Source organism: Primulina eburnea, chromosome 3, assembly GCF_022965805.1.
Source record: "Primulina eburnea isolate SZY01 chromosome 3, ASM2296580v1, whole genome shotgun sequence".
NCBI lineage: Eukaryota > Viridiplantae > Streptophyta > Magnoliopsida > Lamiales > Gesneriaceae > Primulina > Primulina eburnea.
This window is the reverse complement of record NC_133103.1, coordinates 1,731,787-1,753,783: the sequence shown is the minus strand read 5'-3', so window position 1 is coordinate 1,753,783 and position 21,997 is coordinate 1,731,787. Positions and strand designations below refer to the sequence as shown.

Sequence of the window (21,997 nt, the reverse complement as noted above, 5' to 3'; positions counted from 1 at the left end):
TATAATGAGCTCAAATTTTTTTTTAATGAAGAATAACCAAATTAGTTTTTTTAAATATTTTATATTATAATATAAAATAAATCAAATACTAGTAGTAAATAATATATGCTTCATCAAACCGTTGCATTTCACTTGAGTTTGGCATGGTTTCTTACAAGTTTAGAACACTGCTTTTTTGTCTCAAAAAGTTCTCTATTAGCTTATAATTTTTTATATCACAACCTTATATGCATACCCAACAACTACCATTTAAGAAAGATGTAACCTTTCTTGACTCTCAACAGGATATATCAGCACAGAATCTACACAAAGACCACCTTTAGGGTGTGTGCAATCGATTTGTGTCATCGAGAATTTGATCTTGGTCGATCCGCAAGAATTGGCAGCCACAACAAAATCCCCGGCGAGATAATGATTCCATTTCCCGGGATCCTTCAAGTAGCATTGCTTTGTAGCTTGCTGACCATCCGAAGTTGAAACCTGGAATCGGACCGGCTTCTTGTCCCAACCATGGACATGCTCGGAGTTACAAATGCGCCGACCGAATCTTTTATGGGATCGTCCCAAATGCACTCTGAAAAAGAGGCTGTAGGAACCTGCCGGAAATGGGAAATCAAGCTCGCCGTCGACTTGGAACCACCATATTTGCTGCAGGTATGCAACTGATGAGAACCTACGTGGAAAAGGAGAGAAATTTGAGATTAGTACTTCACACATTTCAGAATTTTTTAGTATAGAATCTATAGCTCCCACTACCAGTTCAACTTGAATTTTTAAACCATACAAAGAACTCAATCACCACATGATTTCTCAAGTTATGCAACATATGCGGTCTAAAATAACAGTAGAGATAATCGCTGCTCCTCAACAATAAAAGCAAGGTACATGTAGGATTCAAGAAATCATATTCCGGGCTACGTCCCGAAACGAAGAGAATTTCTGTCGCTCAAGTCATTAAAGGCGCAAATTTTGCAAGGTAGTTGTATATTTTAACAGTTAATAACTTCTACAAAAATGGAAAGTTCGACATCATCTGTAGATATAGGCAGCGCCATAGTATGATCCCAGCATGAAAATATGGAAAATCTAATTGTTCGCACAATTTGCCGCAGACAAAAACTTCAATAACAGCAGTAGACACAGTGCATCAGAGTCCCTAAAAATGATACTGAATGGCAAAGAATCTTATATATGTTTGGAAAATTTCACGGACAAATTAAATTGCCTAGATATTAATTCTTGGATTCAAAGCACCGATCTAATCAGAACACAACAGCTTTGTAAACCCCCACCTTGATTCTTCGGTTTGAATTCGAGTCCAGTATCTCCTGTCGTCGATCCCTGTTATCATCAATTCATTCGACGGTATTGATATACAAGTCTTCCCAACAGTCTTATCCAACCAAACTTTCTGCACCAAAAAAATAGATGATTTAAGAGATGGAGAAAACAGTTGTCTAAAGTTTCTCCAAAACCCTTTACAAATACAAATAGATTTTATTTTATTTTTTTAAAAAAAAACAAATTTATTCCCATAATTTTCAAGCCAAAAGAATTTTGCTAATAGAAGCATAGCTATGACAGATCACCCAATACACACAAAACAACATGCAGAATGTTAAAAAAAATGGAACCTTGGTGCCACCATCAAAAGAATTTGGCCTGCAAAGCCTTGAATAAACATCCCTTTTACACAAATTTCGAGACAAGACATCATCTTTCTCAAACACCCTGGCAACAACAGCTTCGTAATTCGAAGGCAACTTAGATTCCCAAACGAAATCCGCATAAGACGCCATTCTCGTGGCTCGGTTCAACATTGCGAGCTGACATATCTGCGGAGGGTCCAGGTACAGAAGCACCGACGCCACGCAGCTCTCCGGCAAGTCCCCCAGCCCTGTTCTCGGTGGAAACCTGGCGGCAGAGCTTCCTCTCCGGGCCAAGAACGACAAACATAAACCCATTTCTCCACGGTAACAACAAAAATAATTATGACAATTCGCGTAGATAGATTCTTGGAAGGAAGAGAAGACAAGGGAGAGTTGCAAGAGATCGAAATGTCGAGCTGATGGATGGTATACAATAATAAATATGGAGTCGTCTTGTCTCTGTAGAAATTTCTTTTAGATATTTTTAGTTTCCTAAATTCTTTGTATTTTTTTGTCCTAAAATATTTGCAAAATTATATTTTTGGTCAAATATTTCAATTTAATTAATTTAAAATTTTACGTTTATACATATGCTATGAATCCATGTGTATTAACATCAAATTACGTTAAGCAAAAAACCTAATCAATCAAGTCTTCCATCCATATGTAGTCTGTCGTGTGGCAATGGGTTGATTTCAGTTTTATACTCTGATTATTAATATTAAATTACCGAAATAATTGTAGCCATCAATTTTTATATTGAATGAAAGCTACACAAACCTAGTATCTTCAAAGAATGTAATAATTTAGACTAAGATAATTATATATTGTGGGATAGGTGTTAGAATATGGTAGCATCTAGTTTCGGATACCTTTTGCTGGTTATAGATTAAACATTGTGTTAGTGGAGAATCCGAAACTTTACACTTTTTGATGTTCTTCCCTAATATAATAATATAGTTGATTGAGCGTTGTCAGATTACTTTAATCTTATGGCATCGGATTTTCAACCTTTGATGCATGAACGACAAGTACTTTTTTTTTCCCGTCACTACTAAAAGTAATTACCCTAATCTTATTCCAAAAGAAAATAGAAAGATTTTTTGAGTTGGGTTTTTTTTTTGGCATTTTTATCATTCAAAGTATACAATTACAAATTTTTATTTCTTTTAGATTGGATACTGCGTAGATTAATGTATTAAGTCATTGCATGCCGGGTGCATGGTTTGATTTTATAATGCATAGGATAAAATAATGGACTTTAGCATTACACATATCAGCGTTCCGTCGACGTCATATTAACATCACATTGGAAGAAGATTACAAATTCAGGAAAAAAAACTAGACAAAAATAAAAACGATTGATTAAAAGTAATATTTGATAACATAGATAATCAAAAAACTAACACTGTATATTCATGTGGGAAGTATGAACAAAACTCAGCATACCGACAACTTAACCGCTACCTTTTCTAATTCATGTGGACGAGATATATCAATGAACAAGGTGGAGACGTGCAAGAGTCGACCACAATTATCTGGATTACCTCAAGAAACTGTACATACAATCTAGATCTAGTTCGGAAAAAAAAACATACAATTTGAGGGTCTTTAGAGAGAAGTTGTATCATGGGTTAATTGAGATTCAGATTTGAAGTCTAAACATACGTTATGATTCAGTTTCTATATCAGAAAAACTTAGTTTTAACTTCTCGATCTTACATATTTTTCATTTCAACTTCCTCAAATTAAGAATATGAATACAATACTACATGACCCAATTTAAGTTGATTAATACTTCATTTAAATCATTTGGTACTTGAAAAGCATATGTACATCTTATTTTCAACAATATGTACTTTATTGTTCCAAAAAATATGTTAACATTTCATACCTAAAATTTATAACTATTTACCTAATTTAATACAGTCGATAATTAAAATTTGTATATATATACTATAATCTCAATTATTTGTACTTATATTTATTGTCTTTGTTTTCGTATCTTACATATGACATAAATAATATACCCAATTAAAATTAATTGATAATTGAAACTCATAAATTTATGCAACAATTTGTACCAAATTGAACTAAATAAAATAACATGACACTGAAATAATAAAAATATACGAGCTCAAACTAAATTTTCTAAAACGAGGGATGGATGATAAATTGTATATCATATTTCTTGATAAGTATCAGTTTGATTAGAAGACAAATTTTCGATCCCATGATTATATATATATATCAATCAGCAGAATATCACAAAAAGCATGCATGATCACACACACACACACACACATATATATATATATGTATATATATATAATCAGCAGATGATGCACAAGTGTGCGATTGTAACCAATGCAAATATCACGACACTAATTTGGGTGTCACATCAATCACTTGGGGGGCTGTGGCCCAAAACCCAGATTTTTTTTGCTCCGTCTTAATTATTATTTTTAAATCTTATTATAAAAAAGACAACAGATATTTAGCTGTATTATTTTTAATTTTTATATCAAAAGAATACCAAAATCCAAGATATATAAAATTGTTTACTTCAGTTTTAGCTATATTATTTTGAATAAAGCAGGCAGTTTTTTTCACTTTCAAGATGTTATTTATTCTAAAGTTTGTCAATATTTATAGTTCATAAACTAAGAAGAATTTATTATATTTTATGTAGGGTGTTTTTAATGCCTTTTATTTTCATCCTTGAATCTAATATTAGTGAGCCGTGGATTAAATATTATATTTTTGTATAACATAAAAATATAATCAAATTTTGTATTTTTGGCTGATAATTTTATTATATAATATTTTATTTGTGATAAGTGTGATCGTGTGTGTGTGTATATATATATATATGCTATTTCTCCTTTTCATATTTATATGAAATTTTATCTACCAGATAATATATTTCTGATTAAAATCAGTGACATTGAATAATGACATTTAGAGGCCAAAATTATTTCAAGCTGACGGAGATTGGGAAAATAGCAAAATTGGTCTTGTACAACGGTGTAATTGTGATTTGAGTCATATATTTATTCAAATTTTGGTTTTACCTCGTCAACTTTGTTTCTTTAGCAAATAATTTTTTTTTTTTATATAGTAAATTCCGATTTCATCAGTCAAACAACATAAGGAAGCAGCCCCAAACTTACACAACAGCCATTCACTCATTAGTATAGCTTGTTATAAATGTAAACGAATCCACAATGTAAATCTTTGTGAAATAGAAATGATACCAATATTCAATTCGTTCGGACTTGTTTAGTATTGAATTAGGATCAAGACAAAAAAACTCTTCTAATGAAGCAGCCTGTACTTCTTCTGCTGAAATAAGAGCAAATGGTTTGATTGCGTACTGTACTAATATTCAATGTCACATCAACATTCGAACATTAACAAACTAGAATCGCAAAAAATGGAAACTATTGCACTAAGTTGAAATATAACTAAACCATTGAGCAGAATCATATTTAAGGAGAACCAATTTACAGAATCAATATAACAATTTTGAGATGTATAGTCCTCAGGACCTGTCTACAACAAACCATGAATTTGTAAATAATTCGGAGCAGCCAATGTCTGAACAGATACCCACTCAAAGTGTGGAACCAGATCAATCCATTATAACTAGGCTGAACAAAATTCAAAGGAACTATTTTTGCACTAGTTTTCTTTTGATGTAGAACTATCCATAACGAATTGATTTCCCGATACAAAATTTATAAAATAGTTTCACACGGAGATATTTTCAAATCTACAAAATATATTACTCGGAAACTTGTGGGATCGTCTCAAATTATTTTTCAAGATAATAATTAAATAGATGTTCATTATTTATTGAAAAAATAATAAGAATAACATCCTGAATTTTAGCCAATATTGGATATTTAGATGTCGAGTAGGTCTCATGTGAGACCAGTTTCACGGATTACAATATGTGAGACGGGTCAATCCTACCCATATTCACAATAAAAAGTAATACTCTTAGCATAAAAAGTAATACTTTTTTATGAATTATCCAAATAAATATCGTCTCACAAAATACGACCCGTGAGAGTCTCACACAAGTTTTTGCCTTAGATGTCATTGTTTTCGTGTTGAATTTCCTCTCTTCACTATCATCCTGTTTTAGTTTTTTTTTAGAAAAAACATTACAACCCAATAGATATAATCAGAGAGTGAAGGCCTTAAAAAATATCCAGGATATAAAAAATGACAAAAATCCATTAGGTCAAAAAATAACTATCTCCTTGAACTATCCTCACTAATGTAAAATTAACTTGCTAAAGTTCACTAATAAATTAAAATAGCAGGATAATTATTGTATCTCAATCTAATCTTTTTTTTAATCGTAGAAATAAATTTACATGAACGTTTTGATTTAATTAAGATTGTTTTCATAAAATATGTATCGTAAACCCAACACTAGCTATTTTATAAAAATTTATAATTGGTGGTAACGATGCGCAACTGAAATCTTTTAAATTATGTCATGTCGCATGCTCTCATGGTAGAAACAATTATCGTATCACAACAATATTCATCTCAATAATTGAATTATTTGCAATGAGTGAGAAGCGAACATGTAACCTAGGTTGTGATCTCAAATATAGAACCGAACGTTTGTTGTGTTGCTAAACTATACTTTTAATACAATATATATCATATTACACAAATACTTGAGGTCAATTTAGGGAATATTAATATGTTTTAAACTACACGGTTTTTTGTCAGTGAGAACCTAAGTGGAATGGACTTTTAGATTTAAATTGTATATCATGAATTTTGGGGGGAAAACCTTTTAAATTAGATTGTATGGTACTGTGCGTATTATTTATTCATTAATGTTTCATAAACTTTGATTTTAAGTTTTATATATATATATATATATATATATATATATATATATATAAGACGAATGGTTCTAAGTGTATGAACGTGGCGCAAATCTCTTTTAAACTATATTTAACTCACAATGCACCAATATATATATATAAACACACACAGAGATTGTTGGTGGATAACGTGCTTAGGAGTAAATATGGTCAAACCCAATATTTCGGAGCTCCCCGACAGATGCTTAGGGAATTTACACATTCCATTAAATTAATTTGCCGACTTACTATATATATGTTTGCATATTAAAAAAAAATTATATACGACATATATAATTATTCATCTTAAATAGACAAAACTGTAAAGGTTGTAATATATAATACTTGATCGGCAAACACTCTCATACAAGAGGTCATTGCAAATTATATATATATTTTAAAAAAATTTCAATTTATATTTCTATAAATCTAACATATAAAAACTAAAATTGGGAGGGAGCAATGCGGTAAATATTTTTTTGTAATTTATTTCTAGTCGTTGTACTTAAAAAAATAAAGGCTCAAAACAGGGGAAATTAAGTAAATAAAGCAGAGTCTTTACATATCTGGCTTTTACGTGGGTCTCATGTGAGACCGTCTCACGGATCATAATCTGTGAGATGGGTCAACCCTATCCATATTCACAATAAAAAGTAATACTCGTAGCATAAAAAGTGATATTTTTTCTTGGGTGACCCAAATAAGAGATCCGTTTCACAAATACGACCCGTGAGACCGTCTCACACAAGATTTTGCCCTGACTTTTAATGAATAAAATCATCAATATTGTCTTTCTTAAATACAATATTAAACACATTAATGTTTAGAAAACATGGAATAGTATAAGAAATTGAGTATAGGAATTAAAACATTACAGTTCTCACATAAGAAATTAAGAATAGGAATGTTTGAAAGGTGATCATATGAATACAATGGGGATGTTTAGACCACTTTAAGAAATTTACTGTAGGCAAAAAAGTTTTGACAAATTGAAAATTTATTTCAAATTGCTGAATCATCTTTTCACTTTGATACATTGGAAAGTTCTTGCAAATTGCTGCATGATCTTTAGCCTATTGACCAGGATATTGTCTTCACTTTAAAAAAAAATTATCATGCTCAAGGCACACACTAGGTATGAATTGTTGCCCTTCATCTACTTAATATTCCATGGCTTGTTTTCAACTATTATTTATTTGATAAATATTTTCTGCAGAAGAAAATAATTATACAAACCCTATTTTTTTTTAAAAAAAGAATTGAGTTAGGTTAATTAATGAAACAAGGATCTTACATATAAAAGGATAATTAACCAAGTCATGCATGATTTGTCCGAGTTGGTGAAATATGTAAGCACTGAACAGTGATCAGCAATTTGATCCTCTATACCAACACATTCTCGGATGATCTTGTCATACAAAGACCGCACGCAGGTTCTCGTGTCATTTAAAAAAAAAGAAGATAGCAACACTAATTAGTCTGAGTAATATGATATTCCGATTATAATCAACAATACAGAGGACATAGGCAATTTAATCTTCACGCTAAAACCCCACTTGATTTATTTAGTGTATCTATATATATATATATATATATATATATATATATATATATATATATATATATATATATATAAACCCTAGTTTGCTATCAAATAAAAATACAAGTATATACACATTTGAGCGCTCGAAATGATTGCTCCCGTTAAAAACTAACGAATTGATTATTAAAGATTAACTATTTTTTTCAGAAGATAGAAAATATAACTTTCGAACTTCTGCTTCATATGTCAATTTTTGTTTTTTAAAAATAAAAAATACTATTATATCCAATAAAAAAAATATTAAAACTGCTCCGACTCATATATATGTATAAACGATTCTTAGATTTTATTAAAAAATAAAATAAAAATTATAATTACAACACAATTGGACTTCAACTACCTTTTTTTATACCCTTCTTAAGAGAAGTTTCTTTATTTTAGGAAGTCCTAACCCAAGAACTAATTGAGCTGGCATTATTCCCTTATAGCTACTCTATTTGACGAAATCAACTTAACAAGTCTACTTGATAGACATACACAAGAACGAGAAGTATCCATGTCCATCAATATGATAGTATCACATTTTTACAATATGCTACAATAAATACAACAGACTTTTATTACGTCAAAATCGTCATTTCAAACTCTTATTATCCAATTATGTGATCCTAAAAATCTGAAAACCTCCACTCAAAAGCAAATTTCTTTAAACACAATCGGCTGTAGGTGTAACTTAGCAAATCAAACGCATCACCATGTGTCCGAGATCTATGACTAGAAATCCAACAATTCCACCTCTAATCAACTACAGTTTTTACAAGAACTTGTTACTTTACCTCAACAATTCAAGATCTCATGTTCCTTTGACTATAAATGTTCCAAACGGCACGAGTATTGAGGGTAGTATTAAAAGACATAAAGTTACCAGACAGTGTTTCTAGATCAGTGTGCAAATATAACCCAAGGCCTTAAATATAAATTCAAAGTCGCCCATAAAGGAATCTTGATCCATTACTTTAGTGAAAATGGAAGTCAAACTAAGCAAACATGAAACGTAATCTGCTACTAATGACAATAATTGAGTCACTATACACAGTAACCTGTCTACAACTGTTGTTGACTGAATTTGAGACCGTGGCTCAAAGGGCCAAGGGGTGGTGCTCCATGTATTGAATGGTCATATGATTCAACAAGCTAGCTTTATTTACTATGCCATCACATTACAAATGTCGACACGGTTGAATGAAAATATAGAAGCCATCATTTTAGATAAGATTTATAACCGGACACAGATAATGTACAGCTAATGAATATCTAGAATGAGATCTAAAAAAACAAAAAAGGAACTGGTCTTCTTGCATCTACACCGCTTACATAACAAAGTATTTAGCATAGATATTGCCTATTGGAAAGATTTGTGAATAAACTGACATCCTTTGGATTCTATTACTTTATGGTTCATCTGATTGTTTCCAACTAATTAGTAGGTAGAACCAAGAATGAACTCTTATTAGAACCAGTTTTTTTTTTTAATTCTCGGGAACAGACTCTAGGTTACCCCAACTATCCCCCGGGTTATCTCCCACATTACATTAGTTCGGTGAATGCTATGAGCATTTGTTTTTGTGTGTGCACATGAGTTAAATAGAAACTATACATATGGTTAGCAACCTGACTGATACCGCAGAGATGCAACAAGAAATCTCAAATAAGAAACGAACGGACAATAATGTAATTTTTGCACCATGCTGCATTGCACTTTTTATAAATCTTCAAAGATGAAAATAGTACGAAAGATTGGGAGAGCCTAGAGGAAGTATCCTGTGAGGTTAATTATCCTGATATGGTAACCACACAAAATGATACATGCGTTGACAAAGGGAGGGCTCCTAACAAAGTTATATTATTATATTTTTTTGTCATTATAACAATAGGTACAACTTTTTGAGCGACCAACTTTCAAGTACCAATAGGCCATTTTAAAAAATTATTTTCTAAATTAGTTTAAGATTCTTTACTGCCTATATAAAGCAGTATTCCCGTGGATATCAGATGCAAACCAGAATTTCGTTTTCAATCTCTTCTCCTTCGTCATTTCTCCAACCTCAAATCTAATCTCCGGAACGAGCAGGAATATCTTTATATTGTCTACTGAGATTTCCTCTAAACATGTTTCCCATGATATTCTACATTGGAACTTTATTGATCATCATCACTACAACCTGGCTTTACAATTGGAAAAATCCCAGGTGTAATGGAGTCCTCCCACCGGGTTCAATGGGCTGGCCACTCCTTGGGGAGACTCTTCAGTTCTTTGTTCCTAACACATCATTTGATATCCCTCCTTTTGTGAAGGAGAGAATGCAAAGGTAAATAATAATGATGATGCCGTCAGTTTATCTAATCATCTTACAAATGAAAATAATGCTTTTGGTTGTTTTCAGATATGGACCTATATTCAAGACTAGTTTGGTGGGGCGTCCAGTTATTGTATCTACAGATGCAGATCTTAATTATTTCATCTTTCAACAAGAGGGGAAATTATTTCAAAGCTGGTATCCAGACACTTTTACAGAAATATTCGGTAGACAAAATGTAGGTTCTATGCATGGTTTTATGTACAAGTACCTAAAGAACATGGTGCTGAATCTATTTGGTCAAGAAAGCCTTAAAAAGATGCTTCTGGAGGTTGAACAAGCGTCTAATAGCAACTTAAAGAGTTGGTCAGCAAAGACTATGATTGATGTCAAGGAAGGAACTGCACAGGTAATTAAGATTTATCTTTTCCCCAGTAACTTCACTGACTTCTTTTATATAAGTTTGATCAACACTATTGTCAATGTTTCTTATGTAGATGATATTTGACCTGACTGCAAAAAAGCTCATCAGTTATGACTCCGGAAAGTCTTCTGAAAATCTGAGGGAAAACTTTGTAGCTTTTATACAAGGGTTAATTTCCTTCCCTCTGAACATTCCCGGAACAGCCTACAACAAATGCTTGCAGGTACGTCCACACATCTCTCGCCAATCTTGATGTAATCATAATATACTAGCATCCTGGTTAACAGAAAGACTAGTTAGTGAATTCATTATTTTTATCAGGGAAGACGGAAGGCAATGAAGACGCTGAAAAATATGCTACAAGAAAGAAAAGAAAGGCCAAGAAAAATTCGAACAGATTTCTTTGATTATGTCTTGGATGAACTTCAACGAGAGGATACGGTACTCACGGAGGCGATTGCTCTAGATTTGATGTTTGTTTTGCTTTTTGCCAGCTTTGAAACTACCTCCCTGGCACTCACTCTTGCCGTTAAATTTCTTGCTGACCATCCACCGGTGTTACAAAAATTGAAGGTGAGTGAAGATAAAATTACCATCAACCAAACAACCGAGTTCTATATTTGTGTATTTTGTCAAGCCAACATGCTCTAAATATGTGACAGGAAGAACAAGAATCAATAATTAAAAGGAGGGAAAATTCAGATTCCGGACTAACATGGAATTCGTATAAATCAATGAAATTCACATTTCAGGTAAACTATAAATATTCCGTTTCCCTTAAGCCTTGGACTATTCGGAAGTAGTGGCAATGTTTCGCATTCTAACAGAAGCTAATTGTAGTTCATCAATGAAACCGTAAGGATGGCCAACATAGTCCCAGGAATTTTCAGAAAAACAATAAGCGAAACCAAATATAAGGGTATGATTTCTTTAATACTTAATTTAGAAGAGACTCCGGATTGGTTCGTAAGGCATACCTTAATATAATTCTCGGTTGGGCAGGATATACGATTCCCGCTGGTTGGGCTGTTATGGTATGTCCTCCGGCAGTGCACTTGAACCCAGCAACATATAATGATCCCCTTCACTTCAATCCATGGAGATGGGAGGCAAGTACTTCCAAATTATTATACTTCAATTTGATGTTCTTCCATCTATCTCGTAATGATGGAGATATAAACGCCTATAGGGAATAGACACGAATGACGCATCAAGAAACTTCATGGCCTTTGGAGGTGGTATGAGATTTTGTGTTGGCACAGATTTCACCAAGCTGCAGATGGCCGTCTTTCTCCATTGCTTGGTCACAAAGTACAAGTAAGAATCAAGCATTCCATAAATTTTATTTAACATTTCATGTAAGGCTTGCAGAGATGATTGACCCATTTTTGCCTGTCAGGTGGGAACCAATCAAAGGAGGAGACATTCTTAGAACTCCTGGTCTACAATTTCCAAATGGATATCACGTCCAAATCTTCGAAAAGGATGCATAGAAATTATACACATGCATTTCATTTGGCTGGATAGACATGAAACTGACAGATTTTAGCTCTCTCCCCAAATGAATCACCAATATTGTCAAACAGTTTCAAGTGAAACTGATAAAAGCGACCTCATAGATACCTCTCTCCACATTTTGCTGCACACAAAAGTTACAGTCACAATGTAAGAAAAAATAGTTTGTATACATCATCCAACATAAACAGTGGTAGTTCTAGGAAACAGAAAAGCAAAGATCATTAACTTAAAATACAATACATGGTCAGTGTTGTAATTATCAAGTATTGTCGAAGTACAAATTTTTCAGCATTAATCTTTTAGAAACCGTGTTCAACCATCAGAATATTACTTCACATCTTGAAGAAGATGCTTTTCTATGGCCTTTTCAGCCATTCTAACGGTCTAGGGTCAGGAGTGATTGACATTATATTATAATGAACAAATATAATAAACTGAGAGAATGTCATGGACTTGGATAGGCAGCGATGCTTTCATTCCACATAATTGTACTCCCTCCCGGTCGTCATATGATCTGGATTCTTTGTTTCAAATAATCATCTTGTTACTCATCTCGTGCCCTGGGTGTTTTCCAGTTCTCGCCAGGGGTTATCTTTCTTTCTTCTTCTCTGATGTCTAGCACCGCCATCCTCCATCCTGCCCATGTGAGCTTCCCTTAATATTCTCGAGCTTTTGTATCTTCCATGCTTATGCTTGTCCTTGTGTACATGGTGAAGATGGTAGTGGTAATCACTTTCCCCGGTTAAACTGCTGCGGCAGTGCTCACCAGGAATGCGCCGCCTCTTTTGAGCATCATGCTTGTGGTGCCTTTTCTCATGCCTGTGATGTTTCTTCAAATGGATAAGTGAAAGGTCGACATTTCTGTCATGCTTCCATATGTTGTCACTTGCATCCTCAGAAGCCCATACATGATCATCCCACCAGTCATATAGAGGGTCAAAAAGACCTTTCTGGTGTAAAAGCCAGAGTAAAACAGCAGCTGAAACTCAGAAAGACAAAAAATTTCATGAATTGGCCACTGAAATAAGTCAACTAACAATGTATCAGAAGATTTCCAGCAACAGAACATGAACCTGTTGGAAAGATTGCTAAAAACAAACCGAATGTCAACATCCAACTAATGCAGATATACTGTATATGGCAGATGAAGTCAAAAAACCCAGAGCACTTCCTTCTGCATGGCACAAGAATCAAATCTGAGGTTGTTAATCTATAACTGAATTAGGTTGCATATGTGCATGCAAGCCTTTGGTTCGAAATCCGCTGATAATTTTCCAAGAACATGAAAAATTGTTTCAAAGCCATGGGAGATTTGAAAATAAAAAATGTACATGCATTAAAGCCCTGTGTGGCATAAAACTGTGGCACAAAAAATTTCCAAATGTCCTTTGTGAATTTTTATTTTTAAAAAAATCGAATGGAGACATTTTTCTATGTTGAGACAATGCCTGCAACTTCTCCCAGTGATGAAATCTTGCAAGCCAGCCCATAGCTTGTTCCACAGCTCCTCAATAGATTCAAAGAAGCCATTCATACTGGTTTGTGGAGGTTGGAATGGAATCTGGACAATGGCATGATTGATGTAATTCAGTTTGGAAATGTGAGTTGATTTATTATTTTATAATATAAGATCACAATTCTATTTCAAAGATTGATAATTTGCTACATACTGAGTGAAATATTAATATTGCTATGATACAATTACGTAAGACATAATTTCTGTTTTGCTATAAAGATATAATTGCTGGCAAAACATGTGGTCTCGTCAACATTCCCAACAACTTCATCTATCATTGTTTACATAGGGAGCTTCTTAGTAATTGCAATAAAGACACACGAACAGGAATCGACTTAAGTGAACACAAAACTAGATGGCTTTACACACCTGTTAAGTAAGTTCCTTTATCCACCTGCGGTCGAATATATGTTTAATACATGCTGTTCTAGTCGTGTAAAGTATCTGTTTCTGTCTAAGATCCTATGGCATAACTTAAATTTTTTGCAGATATTATCTCAACCTGTTAATTTATCTTTTCCAATGTTCATATGAGTCCACATGCCTTCTGAGGAGATTTGTATTAGATAGTGATCAAACCTGAGATCCATTTTCGATAACAGTGGCCATAGTTGTAAATTGACACTCAGCTCTATCAATTTCCTTAAAATCAGAATCTTTCAATATGGCTGCAGAATTAAAAATACCATAGTCAAACTTCAATTTGATCTGGCATGATATAAAGCAGCAAGGATCTAGTATCGAACCAAAATAATATCCAGAAAAAGCATTTGAATCATGTGGTTGACTATACCTGCGCATGCGTATCTTGCAGCTTGATCAGTTGTTGGGTACAATTTGAATGATCTAATTATTACTTCTTTAGGCTTCATTATAAAGAATTGTTCCTGAATTTGTCAAAAATAATATGGTGTAATAACAAAGGCAATCCCATATGTGTTGACAGAAACACAGTTTTATGTAGAAATTTGTACTTGATTTACCTCCATTTGGCTGACTCCAGAAAAGCAATCAAACTGCACATAGTACATCAAAAATTTAAAAGTAGTTTCTAACTTCGAATCTTTTCGTTTACTCTGGATTATTAAATGCAATATATGTGTATGTATGGGTGTATGTATTATAAATAGTGTGTGTGAGTGTACATCATTTAGCAATTTTGAATTTTTTTTAACACAACTCGTACAGTGAGGCTGTAGGATGCTTCAACTTCACCAATATTTTTTGTCGTAATTGTTGCAGTTCCAAATTGAGAGAGAGCTTCGAAGGTTGGAATGGTGATGCCTAAAATTTTCCCCGGGCTCCTGAAAATTGGTAAAATTCCTCAATAATCACCTCTGAAACTTGACAGAAAAATAACGAGCTTGAAAAAAAATGATCTATTATATTGGATGAGAAATATCCATGGTCTCTAACATGCCTCTCACATGTAGAATTTCCAATCTTCGGCAATAGTTGCTAGCGCGATTCCAGCTATGACTTGTCTTTGATAAAATATATGCACTATCAGCTCATCTATAAACCAATGCTAATAAAAGGTATTGAGCAATTATTGTTTGTTGCCTAACTAAACCTTAAGAACAGTGCATTACAGTAGAGCCACATTAATTTAATTTCTCCTCTCATTCCCAATCATCTGATCTTTTTCCATTTAAAATCAACACAATGTACTCTGAAGTGAGGGAGCTTTGAGTATAATATTGGATGCCTTGACATTTAGGACAAAGACCTTGATCAAAAGATGAAAATGAAGCTCGTAATATCTTGAGATTAAAGCTGTTAAAGAATCTTCGATTTTGAAAATTACAAAACACACTCACCACATAACTAAACTAAAAGTAAATAGAATTCCAAATTGGACCACACTCATAATCTTATTTGTTGAAAATTAGCTTTAAAACACTGGTACGAAACACAAATAAAATGAAGAGTATTAGGCACCTATGCTGTGAAAAAGTTGTATGACAGTACATAAAAGACGAGCTTCATCTAGGAGCATAAAGAATACCTTTGATAGACAAATTCTATGTCGTCAGCCCTCAATTCCAACAAAAGATTTGTGTTTAGAGCTTCAGTAATTCCTATGGAAAATTCATGACTCCCTGCACTCTGCAGACCGAATACGTTGATAAAAATTTCTCTTTATAATGAACCTCCTCGAGATTTATAGTTTGAGTAAATGCTGAGAACGTAACTGGATGTTGATTTATCCGTTCAAACCTTCCTTGGACACGATAAAGTGGAACCTGATTTCTGTTTATTCGATTCTGGTCTGCCTGAAAAGAGAGAAAACAAGCCATCGATTGGATCACATTTCTTTCAAATCACAACAATGTAAGCAAGTGGTCAGTGCATTAATATCTCATGCTCATACCCAAGTGGAAAAAAATTCCAATGTAACAAAGATCTCAAAATTTGGTAAATAAGCCAATTTGCACCAATGATGTAATCAATACCAGCTAATGATAAAATATAGGAGCTTGATAAATTTTGATGAAAATTTTGTGAGACGTAAATCCTTTTGAGACTTCAAGAAAAAGACGTTTAAAAGTTTGAAAATGTTCATTCCATGACATCAAGAATGGAACATTGCTCAGAATTCAATGAAATGAGTCATTATATTAACTAACATCCCAAAAGTTCCACAGTTGATTATGTAAGCAACTCCAATATGGTGCAGCGCAAAAGTCTGGCTGAGCATTGAAAGCCTCATGAGCAACACCAATTTTGTTACATTCAAGACCATCTAGAGTAAACCTGACTCGTTCAAGAAGCATCCACATGGAAAAATTGCTCCCCAAATTTTGAGGTTGCCCTTGACCACCCTTCAATAAGAGAAAAACGAGTGATTTATCAAGAATTTTATGAGTTTGCAATACCAGGGGCAGATCAAGCAGGGAATTAAAAAATTTTGAAATTCCATATGCTATTCTTAAAGATAATATTTTGCCCATTTCCCCATATTTTTGGGCTAGCCCATGTAAAACTATAATGCGGTTCTTGCCAAAACCAAGATCAAGACCAAGCAGGCGATGATACCTGTTTCAGTATAATATATCGCTGAAAAAGCTACCTGTCTAGGGATAACTAGGTAGAAGTCATCAAATGATGGAATACTGGTATATCCAACATAATCTCCAACCAGGTTCACCCTTAAAAAATTATCACCTGATATTGCTGCCCTATTCTCTGGACCCACAATCACTTCCTGCCAACAAATTCCCAAATTAGCAAAATGGAGATGAAGACTAATTTTTTCAATCACCTGTGCAAGGCATGCTTTTACTGAATGCACTAAAACAACAGTACATGATAGGAGGTCTAGACATTTTGAAAACAATTATACAAATATATTAACAGTCGACAGTAAAGCGCCAAATGCAAAATTTTAGAGAAAGTTTATAGATATGGACAATTGATAGAACTTTTTATTATGGAATTTATAAAGAATGTGTTAGTGTGTTCACTTGTCAAAAGAAATATGATGAAAATAATTTGAAAAGGTTTGACATTAATGAATGAATCCAACAACTCAGTGAATGAGAAATTGAGAAAAGATCTACTTTGTATAGAAGTTTGATTGGAAATTTATTGCATCTCACTGCCACATGGCCAGATATCATGTTTGCGACAAATTTGTTGTCAAGATTTATGAACAATCCCAGTCAAGTACATGTTGGAGCTGGAAAGAAGGTATCGAGGTATATCAGAGGGATAAGCAACCTTTGTATTAAATACTGAAGAGGTTGCAGCCTACATGTTAAATTTAAATGGATGTTGTGACAATGATTGGGCCTGGTTGTTTTGATGATACGCAGAGTACCTCTGGTTTTGTTTTTACTCTTGGTTCAAAGTGTGTTTTCTTGGGCATCTAAGAAACAACAAATTGTTGCTCAATTATCTGCAGAAGCTGAATATGTTTCAGCTGCAATGGTGACTTCTTAAATCATTTGGTTGGACAAAATTCTTGAAGATGTTGGGGTGAAACAAGAAGTTGCAACTGAATTATTTTGTGATAACAAGTCAGCAATTGCAATGGGAAAGAATCTAGTTTTTCATAGCGAACAAGGCTTGAAGATGGTGGGGTGCAGTTCACATTTTGCAGGTCCAAAGATCAATCAGCAGACATCCTTACAAATCACTTCCCAAGAATAAGTTTCTGAAGATAAGATAACTTCTTGGAGTAGTAGATCGGTACATTAAGGGGAGAAATTTTGCAATTAATGTACGTTTGATTTGATTTACTATATAATAGTGGATAGACATTATTACTAGTTAGTAGGCTTATATACGCTAAAACATTGTAACGTTTTAATGTTCCATCTTCCTCTATTATTAAATGAAAAATGTTTCATAGCACAATTCTTGTTTCCATCTCTTTTTTTGAACCTAAAAATATAACACTATTTGAGTGGATAATATGAACACTTGACTACCAAACAAAGGCGGTAGCCCGGGTGGTCCATTTTTTTTCTATTTTTTATACATTAAATTAATACAATTTATCAATAGCCCCATGACCCAATTTTAATGATAAAAAGATACCAACTCAACCCATAAAAAAAAGAGAGCTTAGAAAATTCTAGCCCAGATAGAGATAAAAAACTGGTTCCGCCTACCAAATGTCATTTTTAAGACAGAGATCCTCGAGATTATATGGCATCATCAACTAGAGGTTAAGCACACTAGAGAACTGAATATTTCCCGCATTCTCATAAGATTAGCTTTTATGAAATGGTTTTTCATCTTTAACTATCATAACATATGAGCAGAAGGATGAGTATTGCCAAAACAAAACTAGGGAAAATTTTTTAGGGAATAATAGGAGATGCCAAAAAACAATGACAATTATGCAACACATAGACCTTAAACTCATAGTTCTGGTAGGAAAGGGTTGTACCGATGTCTTTGATCTTGTCTTGACTTCAATTCGAACGCTGAAACCGACTGAACGCTGTCCAATTCCAAATACGTGGAACCTAGCATCACTCAAAAAGTGAAACAAAAGACAAAATGAAAAGGCACGAACTCCTTACCATGCTGTTAAGGAAAATCTAGTTCAGCACATGATAAGAAGGCTTTAGCTTTCAAGTTTATTTTTCAAGCACCACCATGTCCAAAATCTATAACACTTGCAACTCATAAAGACTTATGCAATGATTAAAAAAGCAAGATTATGTAACTCTTTGTTTCTTTTAACTCAATGGTTAGAAAGGTAAACTAATTAATATATTGAGTTTTGGTATCTGACAGGAACTTAGATTAAAAAAATGAAGTAAAAAAGAAACAGATACCTTACCAATCATCTGTAAATCGAAGGCAATGAGCTGTATTTGCTTTTCCATTGATCACTTTGTCAACTAAATAACCAAAATTGTAAACCTCATACTACATAGTCAGAATCAATTAACATGCATTGCGAAAAGATTACTTCCAACCAGTTTCCTAACTTACAAAAGTTTCCACAGGATGATGGAACCCTGCGCTGTTCTCCACAAGGGCAACAAGTTGGCTGTATGAGAATAAAAGAATGGCTGTATGAGAATAAAAGAACGTGAGACTAAACTAAGAGGTTTAAAATATGCTCAAACTTAAACCAGCTGCCAGCTTACAAAACCTGATATTTATGAAATCAAAACTTTTATGTCAGCAAGGTTTATCAAGTACTTTGTTTACAAACATTCACAAAACAAAACAATTTGTGTCAAAACAGTTGAACTTCTGAAGCTTCACAAAGAAAAGTCACTCATTTTCCTCAACCAGTGAGATGGATGATGACAGCAAAAATGGATTATCATTCTGAACACAGATCAGAAACCTTCTAAATCTTACCCGAGTATTCTCAATAACATGACCATTTTCATCCCGCAACCTATACAACAAATTTTAGCAGAAGTAAACCCAACATGAGAGATGTTTCTGAAGTCAATAGACTCTGTACATGATATATTCATAGACAAGAGAATATATAAACAAAATTGAATAACAATAATATAGGTTTATAGAATCTAAGGACAGAGAGGTTAATTGCAAATTGTATATTTTATGACCAAAAGTACATCAAGTCCAAAAGCACATGCTCAAAAGAATTTTATGAAAGTGTGGGTCAAACTTACATAAAGGAAACGAGTAAATGAAAACAAAGTCAAACGTTTTCTTACAAAGGTTACAAGATTAACCAAATAAGAACAAATTGATATCATATCATATCATATAGTTAAAAAGCATGCAGGCAAAAAACCAAGGTTTCTGTAAACACAGTGCCTTCAGAGGATCAAAAAGTTATTTTTCAACAGCAAACATATAAAGTCCATCTATGAAATATAAGAAGTAAAATAAACTGGCAGTGAAAGAATGTCCAAATATTTTGGCTACATAAAATCCTGAACCTAGAAACTTTGTCAATTACTGGTTCACATAGAATTAGGACTTCCAGAGGAATCTTTAAACGGTACATGAAACACTTCAAAGTTATGAAAATAAATGTCATTTATGTGCCTGGTATACACTAAACGACCAAAGACAATCACACTTAATATGTACATGGATTCACAAATACCTTTATCAGTTAAAAACAAGAAAAAAAATAATCAGTAAGACAAAGATCAAGAATAATGATAATTGGAGAGCAAAGCTCATCACAATGTGCACTTGCCTCTCACACATTTGGACAACATGTGATCCAGCATCAGGCTCACATTTTCGTGTTTGAACATATAACTCTTGGGGCTTGTAAGCAACGTCCTACAAGAGAAATTTATCGCGTGAGTTTCCCATAATTTTATCAATTATTGCCCAAATAAATAATCTTCAAAATCCTGGGTCCCACATAAGCCCCCCAAAAACTGGAGAATCATTAAGTCAGGTTTGAGACATTTTATCATTAAATACCAATACATACTTATTTCTCAGGCAGCACTAATCATATTATCAATTACTTTCACTAAAAATAATATTTTTTTATTAATAACTTAAACTATATTAATTACAATAAGTGGATTAGTGATCCACCGGATAAAAAATAATAATTTGCTCGGCAAACTTGTGAATTTCATCAATTTCAAGTATCAAACAAAGCGATTACACTGTTTGTCAATTTTATTTTCATCAATTAGAAATATAATTATGTTATTTCTACATCATTCAATAAAAAGAAGAACACTACAAACAAAAAAGAACATTCCGGGCATGTTCTTGAACCCCCGAATCTACGCGGAACATGCATCAAACTCACAGCTAATACTGTATCAACCCTTTCTCCAAAACTAAAAATTATAAAAAAAATAACAGGATATGGAAGGAAAAAACTTAGCATATGATTTTTACATACCTGTATGTACGTTAATTCATACAGCGCATAAGCTGCAGACTTGTTAATAGTTATCACTGGTGGGACTCGGAGCGTACGCATGTGGTTGGTTGAATTCTCCTCCGCTTCCACTATCTCCGCCACCAACGATGCTTCCCTTCCACTCTACGTACACCCATACATAAAACATGTTTTATTCAACTAAAAACGTGATGAATAGACACATGAGGGCTAGCACACCCTATAGGGCAAAACAGCAGGCGCAGATACTAATTTTCAGAGAGAAAGAGATAGAGCACCGATTCACTCGGAACTGATAAATCGAGAACAATCTTGGAAGTGCAGTTGAGCCCGTCCGATTCAGAGACCTTTTCGCATTTTTGGATTGTTGATTTGGAGAGGATTTGAGTAGCATGCGCATACTTGGATAGTGAAAAGATGGCAATCGTTGTAAGGACGAATAATTTCATGGCATTGTTCGTCGGATTTTCGGAAATTTGCGACGAATGATGATGATTCTGATTAGGGTTATGGAATTCGGAAGTTGGGAGTAACGGCTATAAATCAAATTGGTGAGGAGGCAGAGTAACTGCCTTTTAAGGATCGACTGGAGATTTTTTCCAAAGAAGTCCCTAATTTTGTATATATTGACAAAAAATGCCATTTTTTGTTATAATTACGAATTCATATATTTTTAATCTTATAAACTATAAAATTTGTATTTGGATAAATAAATTTGAGTGAAGTTATCTAATTTATAATAGATTTCAACTGATACATATTTTA

At 33.4% G+C, this 21,997-nt stretch overlaps 3 protein-coding genes across 5 annotated transcripts; 1 reads left to right on the top strand and 2 right to left on the bottom strand.

Moving 5' to 3' along the window:
* Positions 1-231: 231 nt before the first annotated feature.
* On the bottom strand, positions 232-2,087 carry LOC140825191 (F-box protein PP2-A13-like). Its single transcript, XM_073186813.1, has 3 exons — positions 1,635-2,087; positions 1,293-1,411; positions 232-673 (listed from the first exon to the last, which is right to left on the bottom strand). Exons 1-3 carry the CDS (start codon positions 1,962-1,964, stop codon positions 250-252), a joined length of 873 nt encoding a protein of 290 aa, XP_073042914.1. The 5' UTR covers positions 1,965-2,087; the 3' UTR covers positions 232-249.
* Positions 2,088-8,422: 6,335 nt separating this feature from the next.
* LOC140825190 (cytochrome P450 87A3-like) lies at positions 8,423-12,447 on the top strand. Of its 2 annotated transcripts, none has more exons than XM_073186812.1 (9): positions 8,423-10,456; positions 10,532-10,853; positions 10,942-11,091; positions 11,190-11,441; positions 11,531-11,620; positions 11,709-11,787; positions 11,871-11,977; positions 12,058-12,185; positions 12,268-12,447. In XM_073186812.1, the coding sequence occupies exons 1-9, from the start codon at positions 10,257-10,259 to the stop codon at positions 12,359-12,361; spliced, it is 1,422 nt and encodes a 473-aa protein (XP_073042913.1). In that variant the 5' UTR covers positions 8,423-10,256; the 3' UTR covers positions 12,362-12,447. The 2 variants fall into 2 exon arrangements, with proteins under 2 accessions (XP_073042913.1, XP_073042912.1); XM_073186811.1 differs by having other exon boundaries at positions 11,871-12,012; positions 12,084-12,185.
* Positions 12,448-12,594: 147 nt separating this feature from the next.
* LOC140825188 (protein HAPLESS 2) lies at positions 12,595-21,793 on the bottom strand. Of its 2 annotated transcripts, XM_073186809.1 has the most exons (18): positions 21,511-21,793; positions 21,233-21,376; positions 20,558-20,646; positions 19,735-19,774; positions 19,357-19,414; positions 19,202-19,262; positions 18,803-18,881; positions 16,976-17,110; positions 16,533-16,727; positions 16,098-16,178; positions 15,911-16,011; positions 15,089-15,206; positions 14,886-14,918; positions 14,696-14,789; positions 14,482-14,570; positions 13,835-13,947; positions 13,460-13,560; positions 12,595-13,365 (listed from the first exon to the last, which is right to left on the bottom strand). In XM_073186809.1, the coding sequence occupies exons 1-18, from the start codon at positions 21,679-21,681 to the stop codon at positions 12,935-12,937; spliced, it is 2,133 nt and encodes a 710-aa protein (XP_073042910.1). In that variant the 5' UTR covers positions 21,682-21,793; the 3' UTR covers positions 12,595-12,934. The 2 variants fall into 2 exon arrangements, with proteins under 2 accessions (XP_073042910.1, XP_073042911.1); XM_073186810.1 differs by lacking the exon at positions 16,533-16,727.
* Positions 21,794-21,997: the final 204 nt, after the last annotated feature.

Bases quoted from the DNA above. Each gene is read 5' to 3' on its own strand.
- LOC140825191 (XM_073186813.1), bottom strand. From the start codon at position 1,964: ATGGGTTTATGTTTGTCGTTCTTGGCCCGGAGAGGAAGCTCTGCCGCC. The intron at 1,412-1,634 runs GTTCCATTTTTT...TTTTTGGTGCAG, and splicing joins CTTTTGATGGTGGCACCAAG to AAAGTTTGGTTGGATAAGAC. The intron at 674-1,292 runs GTGGGGGTTTAC...TTTTCCACGTAG, and splicing joins ATTCAAACCGAAGAATCAAG to GTTCTCATCAGTTGCATACC.
- LOC140825190 (XM_073186811.1), top strand. From the start codon at position 10,257: ATGTTTCCCATGATATTCTACATTGGAACTTTATTGATCATCATCACT. The intron at 11,621-11,708 runs GTAAACTATAAA...AGCTAATTGTAG, and splicing joins CAATGAAATTCACATTTCAG to TTCATCAATGAAACCGTAAG. The intron at 12,186-12,267 runs GTAAGAATCAAG...TTTGCCTGTCAG, and splicing joins TGCTTGGTCACAAAGTACAA to GTGGGAACCAATCAAAGGAG.
- LOC140825188 (XM_073186809.1), bottom strand. From the start codon at position 21,681: ATGAAATTATTCGTCCTTACAACGATTGCCATCTTTTCACTATCCAAG. The intron at 20,647-21,232 runs GTATGTAAAAAT...TTTCTCTTGTAG, and splicing joins ATGAATTAACGTACATACAG to GACGTTGCTTACAAGCCCCA. The intron at 16,179-16,532 runs GTTAGTTAATAT...CTCTCTTTTCAG, and splicing joins AACTGTGGAACTTTTGGGAT to GCAGACCAGAATCGAATAAA.